Here is a 15,017-nt window from a genome sequence, read left to right on the forward strand (position 1 = left end):
AAATATCATAAAAATCTTATCTTTATACAAGTCTAGAACTTTCCTCGGACCCTTGCTGGCCCAGACAGAGTTTTCCATGAGCATCAGCTCTTTGCTGATGGCCGGACATTAAAACATTTCTGGCCGACTACTTTCTTACTGGGTTTTTTTTTCCAGAGTTGCCTTTCATCCAATTTAGCAGAGCCAACGTCATGAAAGCGAAAGATAACTGTCACCCGCTGCTTTCCCATTTATTACCTAGACTGTTAGACTGTGGCAGCCCGCCACAGTTTCATAAATATTATTACTCAGCAAAGCATCTCTCACTCCTTTTGATTTTGTTGTCGGGTTTGTCTGAAGGTGAGTTGTGAAATGATTCAGTTTTCACTCAGCTGCCAACACCAAAGCCCTGCTGCGGCTGTATACAGGTAGCTTTAGCTACTAGCAGCCAAGCTAACCAGCTAACCAGCTAACCATCACAGCTCTGAGTTAACACAAAGCTGCAACTTCAGTATGTATTATTAAACCGATAAGGAGAGGAATTCTTGAAAGATAGAGTGCTTACAAGTGTATTTCATTCAATCAAAAAAAAACACAAAACAGTTCAATATTGTCTGTTCAAGTGTAGGTTTACAACAGAGGACAACAGCATGACTGACTATAAATGTTAAAATCTTGTCTTAATGTTCTCTAAGAGCAAAACTAGCTGTATTGGAAACAAATGGCTCATTATGGTTTCCGTGCTGAGTGCAGTGAAGTCGACTGGACTCATTTTGAACCAGACTCCTCTGCTGCCGCCCAGTGTGGTTAGCAACAAATCGGCCTATCATAAGGGCAGAAATGTTTATTTCAGGCCGATATTTCATTTTAAAGCCTTTATCAGCCCATACCGATTCTACCATTCAAGTTCTTCAATGTTCTTCATAGATCTTGCCTATTAATTTCGCTCTCAAAGTGTGCCAGATTGATGCATTTAATGTTAAAGTGTACAAAATTTCTTTCTAGATGAGCATACGCCTGGACCCCCTTAGAGGGTCCGAGGTCCACCCACCCTAGTCTTACAGTTTCCTGTGGGAAACACTGCACGTGCTTGTCAGTCACACAACCATTAGGCAGCACAGGTAACGAGGCCACAAATTTGCAGGGTTTGCCAAATAAGTCCAAATGGATTTCTGCTTTTTTTTCTAGCAAACAAAATAGACATATGGCTTTTTGTTATTATAAACTGCTTTTCATACTGATTGTAACACGCTGATTCATTGACGGGGAGTGTTGTTTTAAAACTCTTTTTTCTTGCCCGTCTTCTCTTTATCGCTTTTAAAGTCAGTCATGCCACTGAAAGGTATAATATATGACTTTTCCACGTTATAATGTCTAAAAACAACTAGACCTTTATTATATATTTTGTTAAATTACATTATCCCAAACGTCTCCAACAATGTTCAAACCCAGAACAATCCGTAATTTTAACCAAGGTAATGGTCCGCCTGTCAATGGCGTCATATCCCCTCCCCAGCAGTACAACCTGCACTTAGTTTGGATCTGTCTACTGTCATCAGCATAAAACAGAGACTTCACCTCTCTATCTAGGAGGGAGAGGCCAGGAGAAGCACGTTGATCCAACTGAACAGCAAGTTCATTTTCATAAACATTAAATAAACTTCAACGTAAATTGCAACCCTAACGGGAACACCTCTTCTCTCGGTGAAGAATACCGGGGTCCATTGGGCCCTGGCACTTTTGTGCTCGGGTCCTAATAATCTCTATAAGAACAATTGGTTCCTCACACTTTCAGTGCCAGGGACCATTAAGCCCCCTGGCACTTTTTTGCTCGGGCTCTAAAAATATTCAGAGTAGAAGTTCAATAAGACTACCAAGTTGCATTTCATCAGAAACAGACAATCACATAGCTTAAAATTTGATCATGTGTGCTGCTAATGGCATAAAAGCTGACTCTAAAGTTACTTTTCATAACCCTCAGTTTGTAGAGAGGCTCAGAATAGAACAACAGTTATTAAGGCAAGGAGAGGACGCAGGAGGACACCGCATGGGGACAGTTCAACATGATGCTGAGTGACTGTGTTAGTAGATTTTTAAATTCCCATGAGCAAAAGTTTTCCCAAGTTGCACACAACAGTACAGTTTCTATCCAGTGTGAAATGTGTCAAAGTTTATTTAGATTACTGTTTGCAGTGAAAGTTTTCCCACATTGGTCACAGCTGTACGGTTTCTCTCCAGTGTAAATGTTTTGGTGACCATGTCTAGTGAAAGCCTTCCCACACTGGTCACAACAGCAGAGTTTTGCTCCAGTGTGAATGCGTTGGTGTTTTTTTAGATCGCTATTTGTGGTGAAAGCTTTCCCACATTGCTCACACCAGTATGGTTTCTCTCCAGTGTGAACATGTAGATGGAGTTTTAGATGACTCTCTTGATTAAAAGTTTTCCCACACTGATTACAGCTGTATGGTTTCTCTCCAGTGTGGAGACGCTGGTGCCTTTTCAGATCACCATCTTGTGTGAAAGTTTTCCCACATTGATCACAGCTATATGGTTTTTCTCCAGTGTGAATGCGCTGATGCCTTTGTAGATTACAAAGACGAGTAAACGCATTCCCACAGAGATCACAGCTATATGGTTTCTCTCCAGTGTGAATGCGTAGGTGATTTTTCAGGGCAGTGCCTGTCTTGAAATCTTGCCCACAGTGGTCACAGCTGTACGGTTTCTCTCCAGTGTGAATGCGTTCATGGCATTTTAGATGACTCTCTTGGGTGAACGCTTTCCCACATTGGTCACAGTTGTACGGTTTCTCTCCAGTATGAATACGTTGATGGATTTTTAGAGTACGTTCTGCAGTGAAAGCTTTCCCACATTGGTCACAGCCGTGAAGTTTCTCTCCTGTGTGAGCTCTCTGATGAATCTTTAAATAAGCTGATGTCGTAAAGGTTTTGTCACAGTGCTGACAGCAGTGACGTTTGAGTCGCTTTCTTCCATTTTGTTCCTACAGCAACAGAAAAACACAAAGAGAGACAGTGAGATGACGTGGTGGATCACGTGATCTAAAACCATAAATAACATTTAGATCATGTCTGCGGAACATAACCCACAGTGTTCAAGTTGGACTTAAGTATTACTACGCGGCTGCAGGGGCTAGTCCATAGAAGGGGACACTGGACCCTGACTTTTCTTTATTATTAGTCAACAAAGCTATTATAGATTTGCATTATGGGAAATGCATGATCCATTTTTAAAATAAATCTAAAAATAAATTGTTGCACTGGCATCCATATTTGACAGAACAACATTTTTCAACCAAAGTAATTGAATAAATAGAAAAAGAAAAAAAAAAACTCAGCAAAAGTATCAAATCACTAACATGGACTCTACACAGACACAAACCAGCCACACTGGACATGAGGTAGCATACGTCACAGCCAGTCTCTGTCCCTTCAGTTAGCCAGATCTTAATAAATCCACACATATTATCATTCAGAGCAAATGTTAAGTCTTTCCAGTATTTTCATTATTTCCTCACACCAGTAATCCAGTGTGGGACCGTCTTTAGAGATCTAGTGTTAAGAATCACTTTTCTTGCTACAACAACATCCTCATCAGTTTAGGATTATGTCTATTTTTAGAACTGTCAGCTGCCAATATACAGTGAGCAGGTGACATCAATAAGTTGTATCCAATTATATGGATATTTCTGTCCGTCACGTGTCCCCCCCCCCCCGACCCCCCCGGATAGCTTCAGGGTTGCAGTGCATGTGTTAAAGGGTCCATACATGCTCCTCAGTAACAGTGTACAATGCAATATTTCCTATCATCTATCTGTTGCTCTGGATCCTTCTGCTGTTGTTTTCTGATGTGCTGTGGAGAACGATCTTGTTCTAAGTTCTAAGACGCTTCTGAAACGCGCCGGCGGTGGAATCGGATACATTGACGAGAGCGGCTGCGATCAGCTCCGGCAGCCGCGTCACAGCCCGGTGGAATTTAGGGGTGAGAGCTTTTTGTAGTTTTTAAAACTGAAAAACTTGAAGTGTTTTAGTTTCCTTTTTTTCAGACTTTCTCTCCAACAACAGAATGAACAGATGATACACGGACCCTCCAGACTCATCCTCGTGTCTTTAGTCTCGTTATGAAGCCGGTTTTATCATGAAGTCCTGAACACTGACCTGTTTATCGGTGGTAGCAGAGGGTGAACCTGGTTCTTCTCTTTTAACAGGGTTGTTGGTACAATGCTCTGAGTTGGTGAAATCGAGCAGGTCTTCTCTCTGACTGATGGACTGTTCTTCTTCTTCTTCTTCTTTTTCCTGTTTTATGTCGGGTAGCAACCAGTGTTGAGGTGCATTACTGACACCTGCTGTGTTGTTGGAGTGTGAACCAGAGTTTTCTGTCCCCTTAAACAAACAAACAAGAAGAAATAAATAAAACTGAAAAAAACCCACTAAATTCTTTTGTTCAGTCCAGTTTCTTTTTGGCAGTGACAAATTAAATACTGCACTGATTCTTCTATTTGACAGTGGTCACTCACAAGAACCTCCCGCCAGGCCTAAAAATGTTTTTTTTATGCCAAAAATAAAACCAAATATCCATTTATTCAGAAATCAATATTGTTTGGGAGTCTCTGTGCAGCGCTGTTCCAAAACTTGAGTCAACCTCTGTGTAGTTTCCTGGGAAACTCTCGGTAGCGTAGCTGCTTTTTAGGAATAGGAGAGTAATATGTATGTGCGTAGCGGAGCAGAGGAAAAGGTTAACCGGAAGTTGTCAATCTGGCAGTAAATGTACAGTACAGACTACAGTGTGTCAGTTAATAAATGCTGCAGCTTCTCAATGTTTCCCCAAGTGCTGGAAAAGTGAAGGGAGTTAGCTCCAAAGTTAGCAACAATGGGTTAGCCTAACCTGATTATACTAAAAAGAGAAACGTGGCTGCTGAGTCTCCTGACTTTTGCATTTTTGTAGTTTTTAAATCTGAAAAACTCAGTGAACACAAAGCCTGGAAGTGTTTTAGTTTCCTTTTTTCAGACTCTCTCTCCAACAACAGAATGAACAGATGATACATGGACCCTCCAGACTCGTCCTCGTGTCTTTAGTCTCGTTATGAAGCCGGTTTTATCATGAAGTCCTGAACACTGACCTGTTTATCGGTGGTAGCAGAGGGTGAACCTGGTTCTTCTCTTTTAACAGGGTTGTTGGTGTGGTTCTCCGGGTTCTGGTTCTCCTCTATTTTGATCTTGTAGTGGTCCTGGTCTATGAAATCCAGCAGGTCTCCTCTCTGACTGATGGACTGTTCTTCTTCTTCTTCTTTCTCCTGTTTTATGTCGGGTAGCAACCAGTGTTGAGGTGCATTACTGACACCTGCTGTGTTGTTGGAGTGTGAACCAGAGTTTTCTGTCCCCTTAAACAAACAAACACAAGAAAAAACAAATAAATATTAAAGCTGCAGCGTTGGTCGCGACCTCGCACTCTGGCCCGTAGGGATCAAATCATTTTGCTTTTTAAAAATGAGAGATATTTCTTACAAGTGTGGTGTGCTTTTATTTTGAAAGACTGATTGACAGGATGAGAATTTTCTGCAGGGTGAGACATGTCTGTCTTGCTCACACCTGTGTCATCAAAATCATGCAAGTTTTGGGCCCATTCACTTGAATTTCAATTAATAAACAAAACTCTTAATGAGTTTGTGTGTAAAACAAATTATTTTCCTAATTTTCATCAAGTCTATTTTTAGAAAAGGAAAGACTTTTAACCCACATGACCTGGTCAAAGTTTGATTTGAATGGAGAGTGTGAGCGAACCCACACCTTTTTGAACATTTACTGCTTCCACATAGTTTTACACACAAACTTCATTTGGACTTGAAATGATTCACAAGACTTTGACCTGCAAATCTTGAATTTACATGTTTTTTCTATCTTCTATTGTTTTTGAGATATTAGAGTGTGAGTTTTAAAGTCTTTTCTTGCTCCTCCTGTGATTTTATAATGAGTGTGTATTGCGGAATGTTTCACAGCACTGAGGGAGTGACATCACCAGGTGCAGTTGGAGAGGAGGATTTTAGAGAACGCTTCTTGTGAAATATCCTCATAAATCCCATGACTTTGGCCAAATCTTACATTAAAAATCATATTTTTTAGTAGGACATTTTGTGGCGAATCCATTGATACAGGTTTAAAAGTGGTCAGACTTATAGTTTAGACGTCAGAAGCCTCTGTTTGACACAAAGTTCATGCCTCCCCATTGGTTTACATTGTAAGGTGTGATGTGGCACTGCAACTTTCGGGGCTTATAAAATCCAAACCGTTCAAGTTTTTAACAACTTTTTTCAGTACAGTGTCATAAGTCATGTATTAAAGTTTGAAGTCGATACCATTAACGCCCTCGGAGGAGATAGTGTTTGTTCGGAGGCCAAAATTGGGGCAAAGTCTTATTTTGAAAGGCTAATTGCGGACTTCCTGTTGGATTTAGGTCAGGGCAGGGGTGTCAGTGTATGATTTGTAGGTCTTGATGAGACGAATAATTGAGTTTTGGTTTGATCTCTCTACGACATTCCTACGGGCCGTGGCGGCCATTTTAGTTACATAGGTGGCGCTAGAGAGCACATTTTGGCACTTTAGGGGTTAATTTTTACATTTTATCAAATTTTTCACCAGACCTGATGTGCGTGCCAAATTTGGTGAGTTTTTGAGCATGTTTAGGGGGTCAAGTTAAGGGTTTAAGTGGCGTAATAATAAAGAAAGAAACAAACACACAAAAAACAAGAGGGTCCTCGCCCTTAGGCTACTGTTTTACAGTCGTCCTCTGCCTTTTGGGCTCAGTCCCTAAAAATGAAACAAAAACATTTCACTGAACACTAAATTCTTTTGATCACTTCAAGCTTCCCTCTTTTCCTCTTTATTGATTCTCGTTCAACAGTGTTTTTGTCAGTGACAAATGATCTGCTGCACTGATTCCTCTATTTGACAGTGGTCACATGATCCTGATGGTTATTTGCCTATTAAGTGCAGTGTTTTATGTAGTTTGGTGTGTCCTACCCTCAGCCTTGTTAAGATCTTCTAACTAACCTCACTGTGTCCAGGATCTCCTCGTGTTTCCATGACTTCATTGCCCTTTATCCCTCTGTGAGCTGGTATCCACATAAATGTTATCATATTATTCATATTTTTAAATCTGTACAGTGTTTCATATATCTCATTAACTATATCCTGCCAAGGTTTTATCATGAAGTCTTGAACACTGACCTGTTTATCGGTGGTAGCAGAGGGTGAACCTGGTTCTTCTCTTTTAACAGGGTTGTTGGTGTGGTTCTCCGGGTTCTGGTTCTCCTCCATTCTGATCTTGTAGTGGTCCTGGTCTATGAAATCCAGCAGGTCTCCTCTCTGACTGATGGACTGTTCTTCTTCTTCTTCTTTTTCCTGTTTTATGTCGGGTAGCAACCAGTGTTGAGGTGCATTACTGACACCTGCTGTGTTGTTGGAGTGTGAACCAGAGTTTTCTGTCCCCTTAAACAAAAAAACACAAGAAAACTAAATTCTTTTGTTCAGTCCAGTTTCTTTGAGGATGCAAATTTTAAGCATATTCTTTAATCAATAGTCAGCCATGTAAACAATTGATTATTGATTGATCATTAACATTAAATATGCTGGACACTTTCCCGTTATAAATCATGTTAACATGACATGTTTGACACAAAATCATAATAGGCTACATTAGTAAATTAACTCATGGAACAGATCAAGTTACTTGAATGATAAATTAAATAAAACAAAGTAAAGATTTAATTTTAAATGACGGAGCTCCCACTCTGATGTGTCGCCGTCTATTCAACAAACGGTTGCAAAGTTTCGTTAAAGGACATGATGAGATCAGACTTGAGGTGCTGTATATATCTAACAATTAATTAACATTTAATCCAAACAGCTGCAACCTTCATTAGTAAATAGCCCTTAACATTATTTTATTCATGTAAAACAAGTAACCCCGAGACAGAGTTCAGTCTGACTGATTATATAGAATTATATAATAATGATGGAGTGACGTTAGTCCTGCTGCTGGAAACATGTCTGGGGTTTAAAAGTCTCATTAGTATACACAAATAAATGCAGAGTGGTTTGTATCTGTGCCTCTGATTTACCACTCATATGTCATCATTTGTATGTCAACTCTGCGTTTTTAGATGTAAATATATTTGTGAATCTCCACCTGTTTGTGTGGATTCTTTTGAAACTGTTTCCGCTGCTGTTTCACACAAAAATCCACTAATGAAGGAAGGATGTGACTCGTAAATGTCATGTAGCGATTCGAGATCCCATCTGAATTAATGTAAACTGATTTGATGAATCAATAATGAAAATAATCGTCAGTTACAGACTAGAAACTAGAAGACTGAAAACATCATTAGCCTCTTAGCTTCAGCTCCGTTAGCATTAGCTCCTTTAAAACTACCGTCTAAGTCTGAATTATATCAAACTCAGGTGGAACAAAAAGTAAAGAAACAAACATTAAAGTTAACAGTGAGCTAAAACTACCGCTAACAGTTAGCTGTCCGGAGCTAACAGCGGCTAATGAGCTAACGAGTTAGCATCGGAGCTAGCAAAGCATGCTAACGCAGGCGCAGTTCGGGCTTCTCTTCGCTTCTGTTCGTTCTCGCTTCGGTTTTTAACGTAAAACAGACACTTATATGTGGTCATGGTGTGTTTTTACCTGCAGTCCTGTCGCTTAAAAGCTGAGAAATAAGCTCGTCTGTTAGCGCAACAACACAATTATCCCGCCGTCAGTCCGACATCACAGAGAACCAACGAGACTTCCGGTTAGCTATAATTCCCGTTCAAGTTTTCAGTTACTGAGATAAATTCGCCCCGGCCTAACGGCCAGGAGGGGGACAATCTAACCTCGACTCTTAAACGGTGACAACCTAAAACCACGCGGCCCGGTTGTTTCCCTCTTGTAGGGAATGAAACTAACCGGAAGTGTCGTTGGTTTTCTGTGATCTCGGACTTGAGGATGTTGTGCTAACAGACGAGCTTGTTTCTAAGCTTTCAAGCGGCAGGACTGAAGGTAAAAACACACCATGAACACATTAAACCGAAGCGAGCACGAACAGAGCCCGAACTGCGCCTGCGTTAGCATGCTGGGCTAGCACCGTTGCTAACCAGTTAGCTCTTTAGCAGCTGTTAGCTTCGGGCAGCTGACTGTTAGCGGTAGCTTTAGCTTTAGCTCACTGTGAACGTTCATGTTTGTTTCTTGACTTTTTGTTCGAGCTGAGTTTTTCAGACTTAGACGGTAGTTTTAAAGGAGCTAATGCTAACGGACTGAAGTTAAGAGGCTAATTGGTTACTTTGATGTTTTCAGTCTTTAGAAGAGATTTATTTAAAAGGAAAACTATTCAATCAATCAAACTTTATTTATATGACACCTTTGATACAAGTCAGATACAAATCAAAGTGCTTTACAAGTAACAAATAAATGTTCAGGATGGTAAATATGGATTAGGAGACTAACGCTCACCAAAATAATTAAAAAGAGTTCATTGAATGAGACAACAATAATAGATGGGTAGTTAAGATAATAAAAGATAATACAATCAAATGAAAATGATAAAATGCTACATGAAATAAATAGATAAACAAACAGAAAAATATCAGAAAATAGTGAAAAATGTGGATCAGTGTTTCTCAAAGATCTTCAGTTTACTGTCACAGAGACTAAAGAAAGCAGAAAATATTCCCAGTCCAGTCTCTCTCTCTGTATGAGGCTCATTTTACAGTAATAATTACAGCTGCAGTGACTGTTTCTCACTGAACTCGCTGCTCCTCCCGTCATTTAAATCCTCTTCACAAGTTTAAAAAAAACCCATTTTATTCATTTATTAAAGCAAAAATGTGCAGGCTGCTGACTGTCAGATGTGAGAGTTTTTGTGTCGTACGTGATAGTAAACTGAATATCATGTCAAATAATTTGGACTGTTGATCAGACAAAAGAGATTTTAATAGTGAACAAGTGATTATTTTCATCATTGAGTAATCTTTTTATCATTTTCATGATTAATTGATACATTTTCTTGATGAATAGAAAAATGCCCGTCATCAGGGTTTTCCCCGGAGATCGTCCATCATGCAGCGCTCAAAGTTTAGAGTGTTGTGCGCTTGTTTGTTCGTCTCTTGAATGGTAAAAAGTTTACAGCATTCTTCATGTTTGCCTTGAAAAAGGAATAATTTAGTCATTAAATCAAAAATGCAACTGCTGCTGTTTTTGAAGACAAACTACATGAAAACCTTTTTTATTCCAACGAAGGTCTTTGAGTTACGAAACCTGATCATAGAATTCCTTAAAGCTTGAGTTCTTTAATTGTCGTGTTTTGTCTACTTCAACACTGGTTGCCACCTGACATAAAACAGGAAGAAGAAGAAGAACAGTCCATCAGTCAGAGAGGAGACCTGCTGGATTTCACCGACCAGGACCACTACAAGATCAGAATGGAGGAGAACCAGAACCCGGAGAACCACACCAACAACCCTGTTAAAAGAGAAGAACCAGGTTCACCCTCTGCTACCACCGATAAACAGGTCAGTGTTCAGGACTTCATGATAAAACCGGCTTCATAACGAGACTAAAGACACGAGGACGAGTCTGGAGGGCAGGTCTGGCTCTAGCCATTTTGGTGACATAGGTTAACTTCTCCAGCAGCTGGAGGCTTCTGCAGATGTTTCCTGAGAGCATCTGGACAGTCATAGAGTAGATATCAGCCTGTTACAAGCAAACACATGTAGCTGTAGAGTAGAACAAAAAACTGCTGCAGCCTGTTGCACCAGCTGTGTGGAAGTTCAAACTTACCCCGGGATTCCACCGGGCGCGTGTGCACCGCATTCCGGCTCCGACGTGGTTTTGCTCCGTCCTCTACACAGCGCCCTATTCCACCGGGAGCGTGTCAGAAGCGGAGTGTCTTCACTGCGGGGAAGCCTTCTGCCGTTTAAAGTCAGTTGCACTCCTACTACAGTAATTACAGCAGCCTAGTCAAAGCTGATAAAGTCCCTTAAGGCTACCGTAATTACTGCAGTAGTAGGGCAACTAAACTGCCCAATTTTGTTTACTTGCTCAACTTTAGTTGATTTGGTCATTTTCCTTGATTTTTGTGCTTCTTCTATGGTTAATTAGGCTACGTAGTTAAATGGTTTCTTTATTCGTCTGTTTTAATTGTGTTTATTGTTGATATACGACCAGGAGTCTGCACGCGGTGATTTATTTTGAAAATTGACCGGATGCTCAATGCTGTTTCTGTGTCTGACTTCCTGCCCAGCTCGATCTGCTCTGTGCTGCTTGACGCGGCTTCCATAAAAAATAGAGGAGGTGTCTATCTTTAGCGCAGCGGAGTAGAGAGCCGCTTCTGGGACGCTTCTGAAACACACTGCGGCGCCTGGTGGAATCAGATACATTGACTAGAGTGGCCGCGATCAGCTCCGGCAGCCGTGTCGGAGCCGGAACGCGCCACACATGCACCCGGTGGAATTTAGGAGTTAGTCATAATGTAAATTATGACTCAGTTGTGATTTATACATTACTAAAAGAAAAGCTTGCACCACGGAGATACATAACTCTGAGTAACTAAATATTTAAACACGTCCCTAGGTTAGCTGTCAATCACAAAATGTTAGAACTCAATGATGGTAAAACAGCAGTTTTTCTGCCACAGAGCATCATTATTGTTGCTGCCATTTTACAACACAGTAATCCAGTAGAGACCTAATTTATTGATATGATATTTCAATATCGATCTAGCTTACTACAGCTTACTTGATGCTACTTGTGCAACACATTTTAGTTGAGAAAACATCTAAACTAAAATGTGTTATACAAGAAACTTTGGTTCTGTCAAATATAGATTCCAGTGCAACAATTCAGCACATTTGTTGTACTGTGACAGAACTACAAATAACAGATTTATTAAAAATAAATAAATAATGGGTTTGTCGACTAGCCCCTGTAGCTGGGTAGTAATGCTTTAGTCCAAGTGGAACACTCTGGGTTATGTTCCACAGACAAGATCTAAATATTATTTATGGTATTACATCACTCGATCCACCATGTCATCTCACATGCTCTGACTCTCTTTCTCTGTGTTTGTCTGTTGCCATAGAAACAAACAGGAAGAAAGGGACTCAAACACCACCGCTGTCAGCACTGTGACAAATCCTTCACGACATCAAAATATTTAAAGATTCATCAGAAAGTTCACACAGGAGAGAAACTTCCCAGGTGTGACAAATGTGGGAAAGTTTTCACTACAGACAGTAGTCTAAAAACCCATGAACGGATTCACACTGGACAGAAACCATACAGCTGTGATCAATGTGGGAAAGCTTTTGCTAGAGAAATCACTCTGAAAAGCCATCAATGGATTCACACTGGAGAGAAACCTTACAGTTGTGAACAATGTGGGAAAACTTTTGGTGCTCTTTGTAACCTACAAACTCATGGACGCATTCACACTGGAGAGAAACCGTATAGCTGTGACCAATGTGGGAAAGCTTTCAGTGCTCGTGGTAATCTACAAATTCACCAACGCATTCATACCGGAGAGAAACCGTATAGCTGTGACCAATGTAAGAAAACGTTCAGTGCTCTTGGTAATCTACAAAACCATCGAAGTGTTCACACTGGAGAGAAACCGTATAGCTGTGACCAATGTGGGAAAGGTTTCACTCAGGAGAGTCATCTGACAACTCATCAACGCATTCATACAGGAGAGAAGCCGCACAGATGTGACCAATGTGGGAAACGTTTCACTGATGAGAGAACCCTAAAACGTCACCAATATGTTCATACAGGAGAGAAACCGTACAGCTGTGACCAATGTCAGAAAGCTTTCAGTAGAGGCAGCCATCTGAAAATCCATCAACGCATTCATACTGGTGAGAAACCGTACAGTTGCAACCAATGTGGGAAAGCTTTCACTTCAGACAGTAATCTAAAAGTCCATGAAAGGATTCACACTGGAGAGAAACCGTACTGCTGTGATCAATGTGGGAAAGCTTTCGCTAGAGATGATCATCTAAAAGTCCACCAACGAACACATACTGGAGAGAAACCATACTGGTGTGATCAGTGTGGGAAAGGTTTTACCACAGATAGTCATCTAAAAACCCACGAACGCATCCACACCGGAGAGAGATCATACAGTTGTGACCAATGTGGGAAAACTTTCAGTACTCCTGGTAATCTACAAATCCACCAACGCATTCACACTGGAGAGAAACCTTACTGGTGTGAGCAATGTGGGGAAACTTTTGCTCACGGGAATTCACTAAAAACCCATCAACGCAGTCACTCACCATCGTGTTGAACATGTTTTAGAGGCAGCTTAGAGGTGTCTCCCTGCCTCCTCTAAATGTCTTAATAACAGTGTTGTTTTATCCTGAGCTTCTCTATAAACTGATTGCTATGAAGTCATTTAAGAATAAGCATATATGCCATTAGTGGCATATGTGACCAAATTTTAAGCTCAGTGATTGACTGTTTCTGAAATGCACCTTGGTAGTCTGAGTTAACTATAGACAGAAAGGTTTTTTATTTATTTTTTATTTTGAATTTTTTTAGTTTCATGGTGTGTTTGAATAAAATGTGTTGAATGAATTTGTAATTGCCTCAGAGGTGCGGAATTGATCTTTGCTATTATTAGCAGCTAAATCGTCGCATTATGAAGAGTCAAGAGTCATAATTTCAGTAAAAACAGCAGATACATGTTTGTGAGATTTTTTTATTCAATGATAAACAATCAAGGATGCTGCAAGCTAACCAGCTAATGTCAGCTCTGAGCTTAAAGCCTTTCTGTTGATATTTTTTTGTTCAATATTGCAATTAAATGCAATATAATGTCAAAAAGTGTCATTATATTATAGTTACTGATGAAGGGGCAGTGTGATCTTAAATGTGACAGAGTTAATGATTCCACTTGCCTTTATTAGCCAGTTCTTGCTGTTATTGTAAATTAATGTATCACTTGGTCACTTTTCTATTTTAACATCATGTTATTTATTATTATTTTATATTTACAAATATATCTCGTCAGTCTTGTGACAATGTATTATCATCAGTTTACTGCTGGAAGTCTCAGTTGAACCACCATAATATGTTAGTTTTTGTTAATAGAAGTGGATTGTATGTTGTCTCAATGACCATAACAAGTGTTTCTGTGATGATATGTACCTGATTGATCCTGGTTGTTTTGATTGTACATTTTAACTAAGTGACAGATTTTAGTCATCACACGCTCACATTTTAAAGTTTTCCCAGTCCAGACAGCGTGCCGAGTTTGGCACAGCCGGCTTGTTTTTAGCTTTGGGAGCTAACAGTTAGCGGGTCAAGACAAGCTAAAATCTGCTAACTGAAGCCTTATCACCGCAACGGGTCCAGCTGTCCAGTCATAATGTCACCAGATACCAGAGAGATTTACTTGGCGATAATTGGCTTAATCAGTATTGTGCGAACTTGTTTGTCAAGGGCTTGGATGTAAACCGACGTCCTGCAACTCCAGCTTTAACATTAGTGTTAGCTTGTTGTCTGTTATTATTATTATTATTATTAACAGCTGAATTGTTATTTTTGTCCCATTAATTGTCCAGCTTTGAAATATATTCTACAAACCAGAGGATGGACTTTCAGAGAGATTTTTTATGAAGAGTCAATAATCATAAAGTCAGTAAAAACAGAAGATACGAGTTTATGAATTGTTTTTTTTTTTGTTAAAAGGAGATTTCACTGCTGTAGATATGATTTCTCCAACCTAGGTCACCTATATTGTATAAATGTGCAATTATTTTTGAAAATGGTGCCCTGTGACTAGAGAAAACTGAGGAAAAAGACTGTAAATCCCATAACAACCAGAATGCATTGCACTCGGTCTCGTCAATCCGCTACTGATGGTGTGTTTACTGAGTCCACACATGAACAAGTAGTCTTAAATTAAAGCGTTAATAAGTGAGACAGCTGATATTTTTCACGTTCCGCTCTCCGTAACTAAAAGTTTAGTGTCTGCTGAGTGTGAG

The 15,017-nt window shown here is 40.0% G+C and overlaps 1 protein-coding gene and 1 pseudogene across 1 annotated transcript in view; one reads left to right on the top strand and one right to left on the bottom strand.

Moving 5' to 3' along the window:
* LOC122974141 (zinc finger protein 345-like) overlaps positions 1 to 15,017 on the top strand; it is a 33,764-nt gene that overhangs the window by 5,884 nt on the left and 12,863 nt on the right. The window contains exon 2 of the mRNA XM_044342065.1: positions 10,374 to 10,541. Within this exon, the coding sequence (XP_044198000.1) occupies positions 10,452 to 10,541 (90 nt within the window). The 5' untranslated portion in view covers positions 10,374 to 10,451. The remainder of the gene's footprint in view (positions 1 to 10,373; positions 10,542 to 15,017) is intronic.
* Positions 1,601 to 8,841, bottom strand: LOC122974132 (annotated as a pseudogene).

This window comes from Thunnus albacares, chromosome 22, assembly GCF_914725855.1.
Source record: "Thunnus albacares chromosome 22, fThuAlb1.1, whole genome shotgun sequence".
Lineage (NCBI taxonomy): Eukaryota > Metazoa > Chordata > Actinopteri > Scombriformes > Scombridae > Thunnus > Thunnus albacares.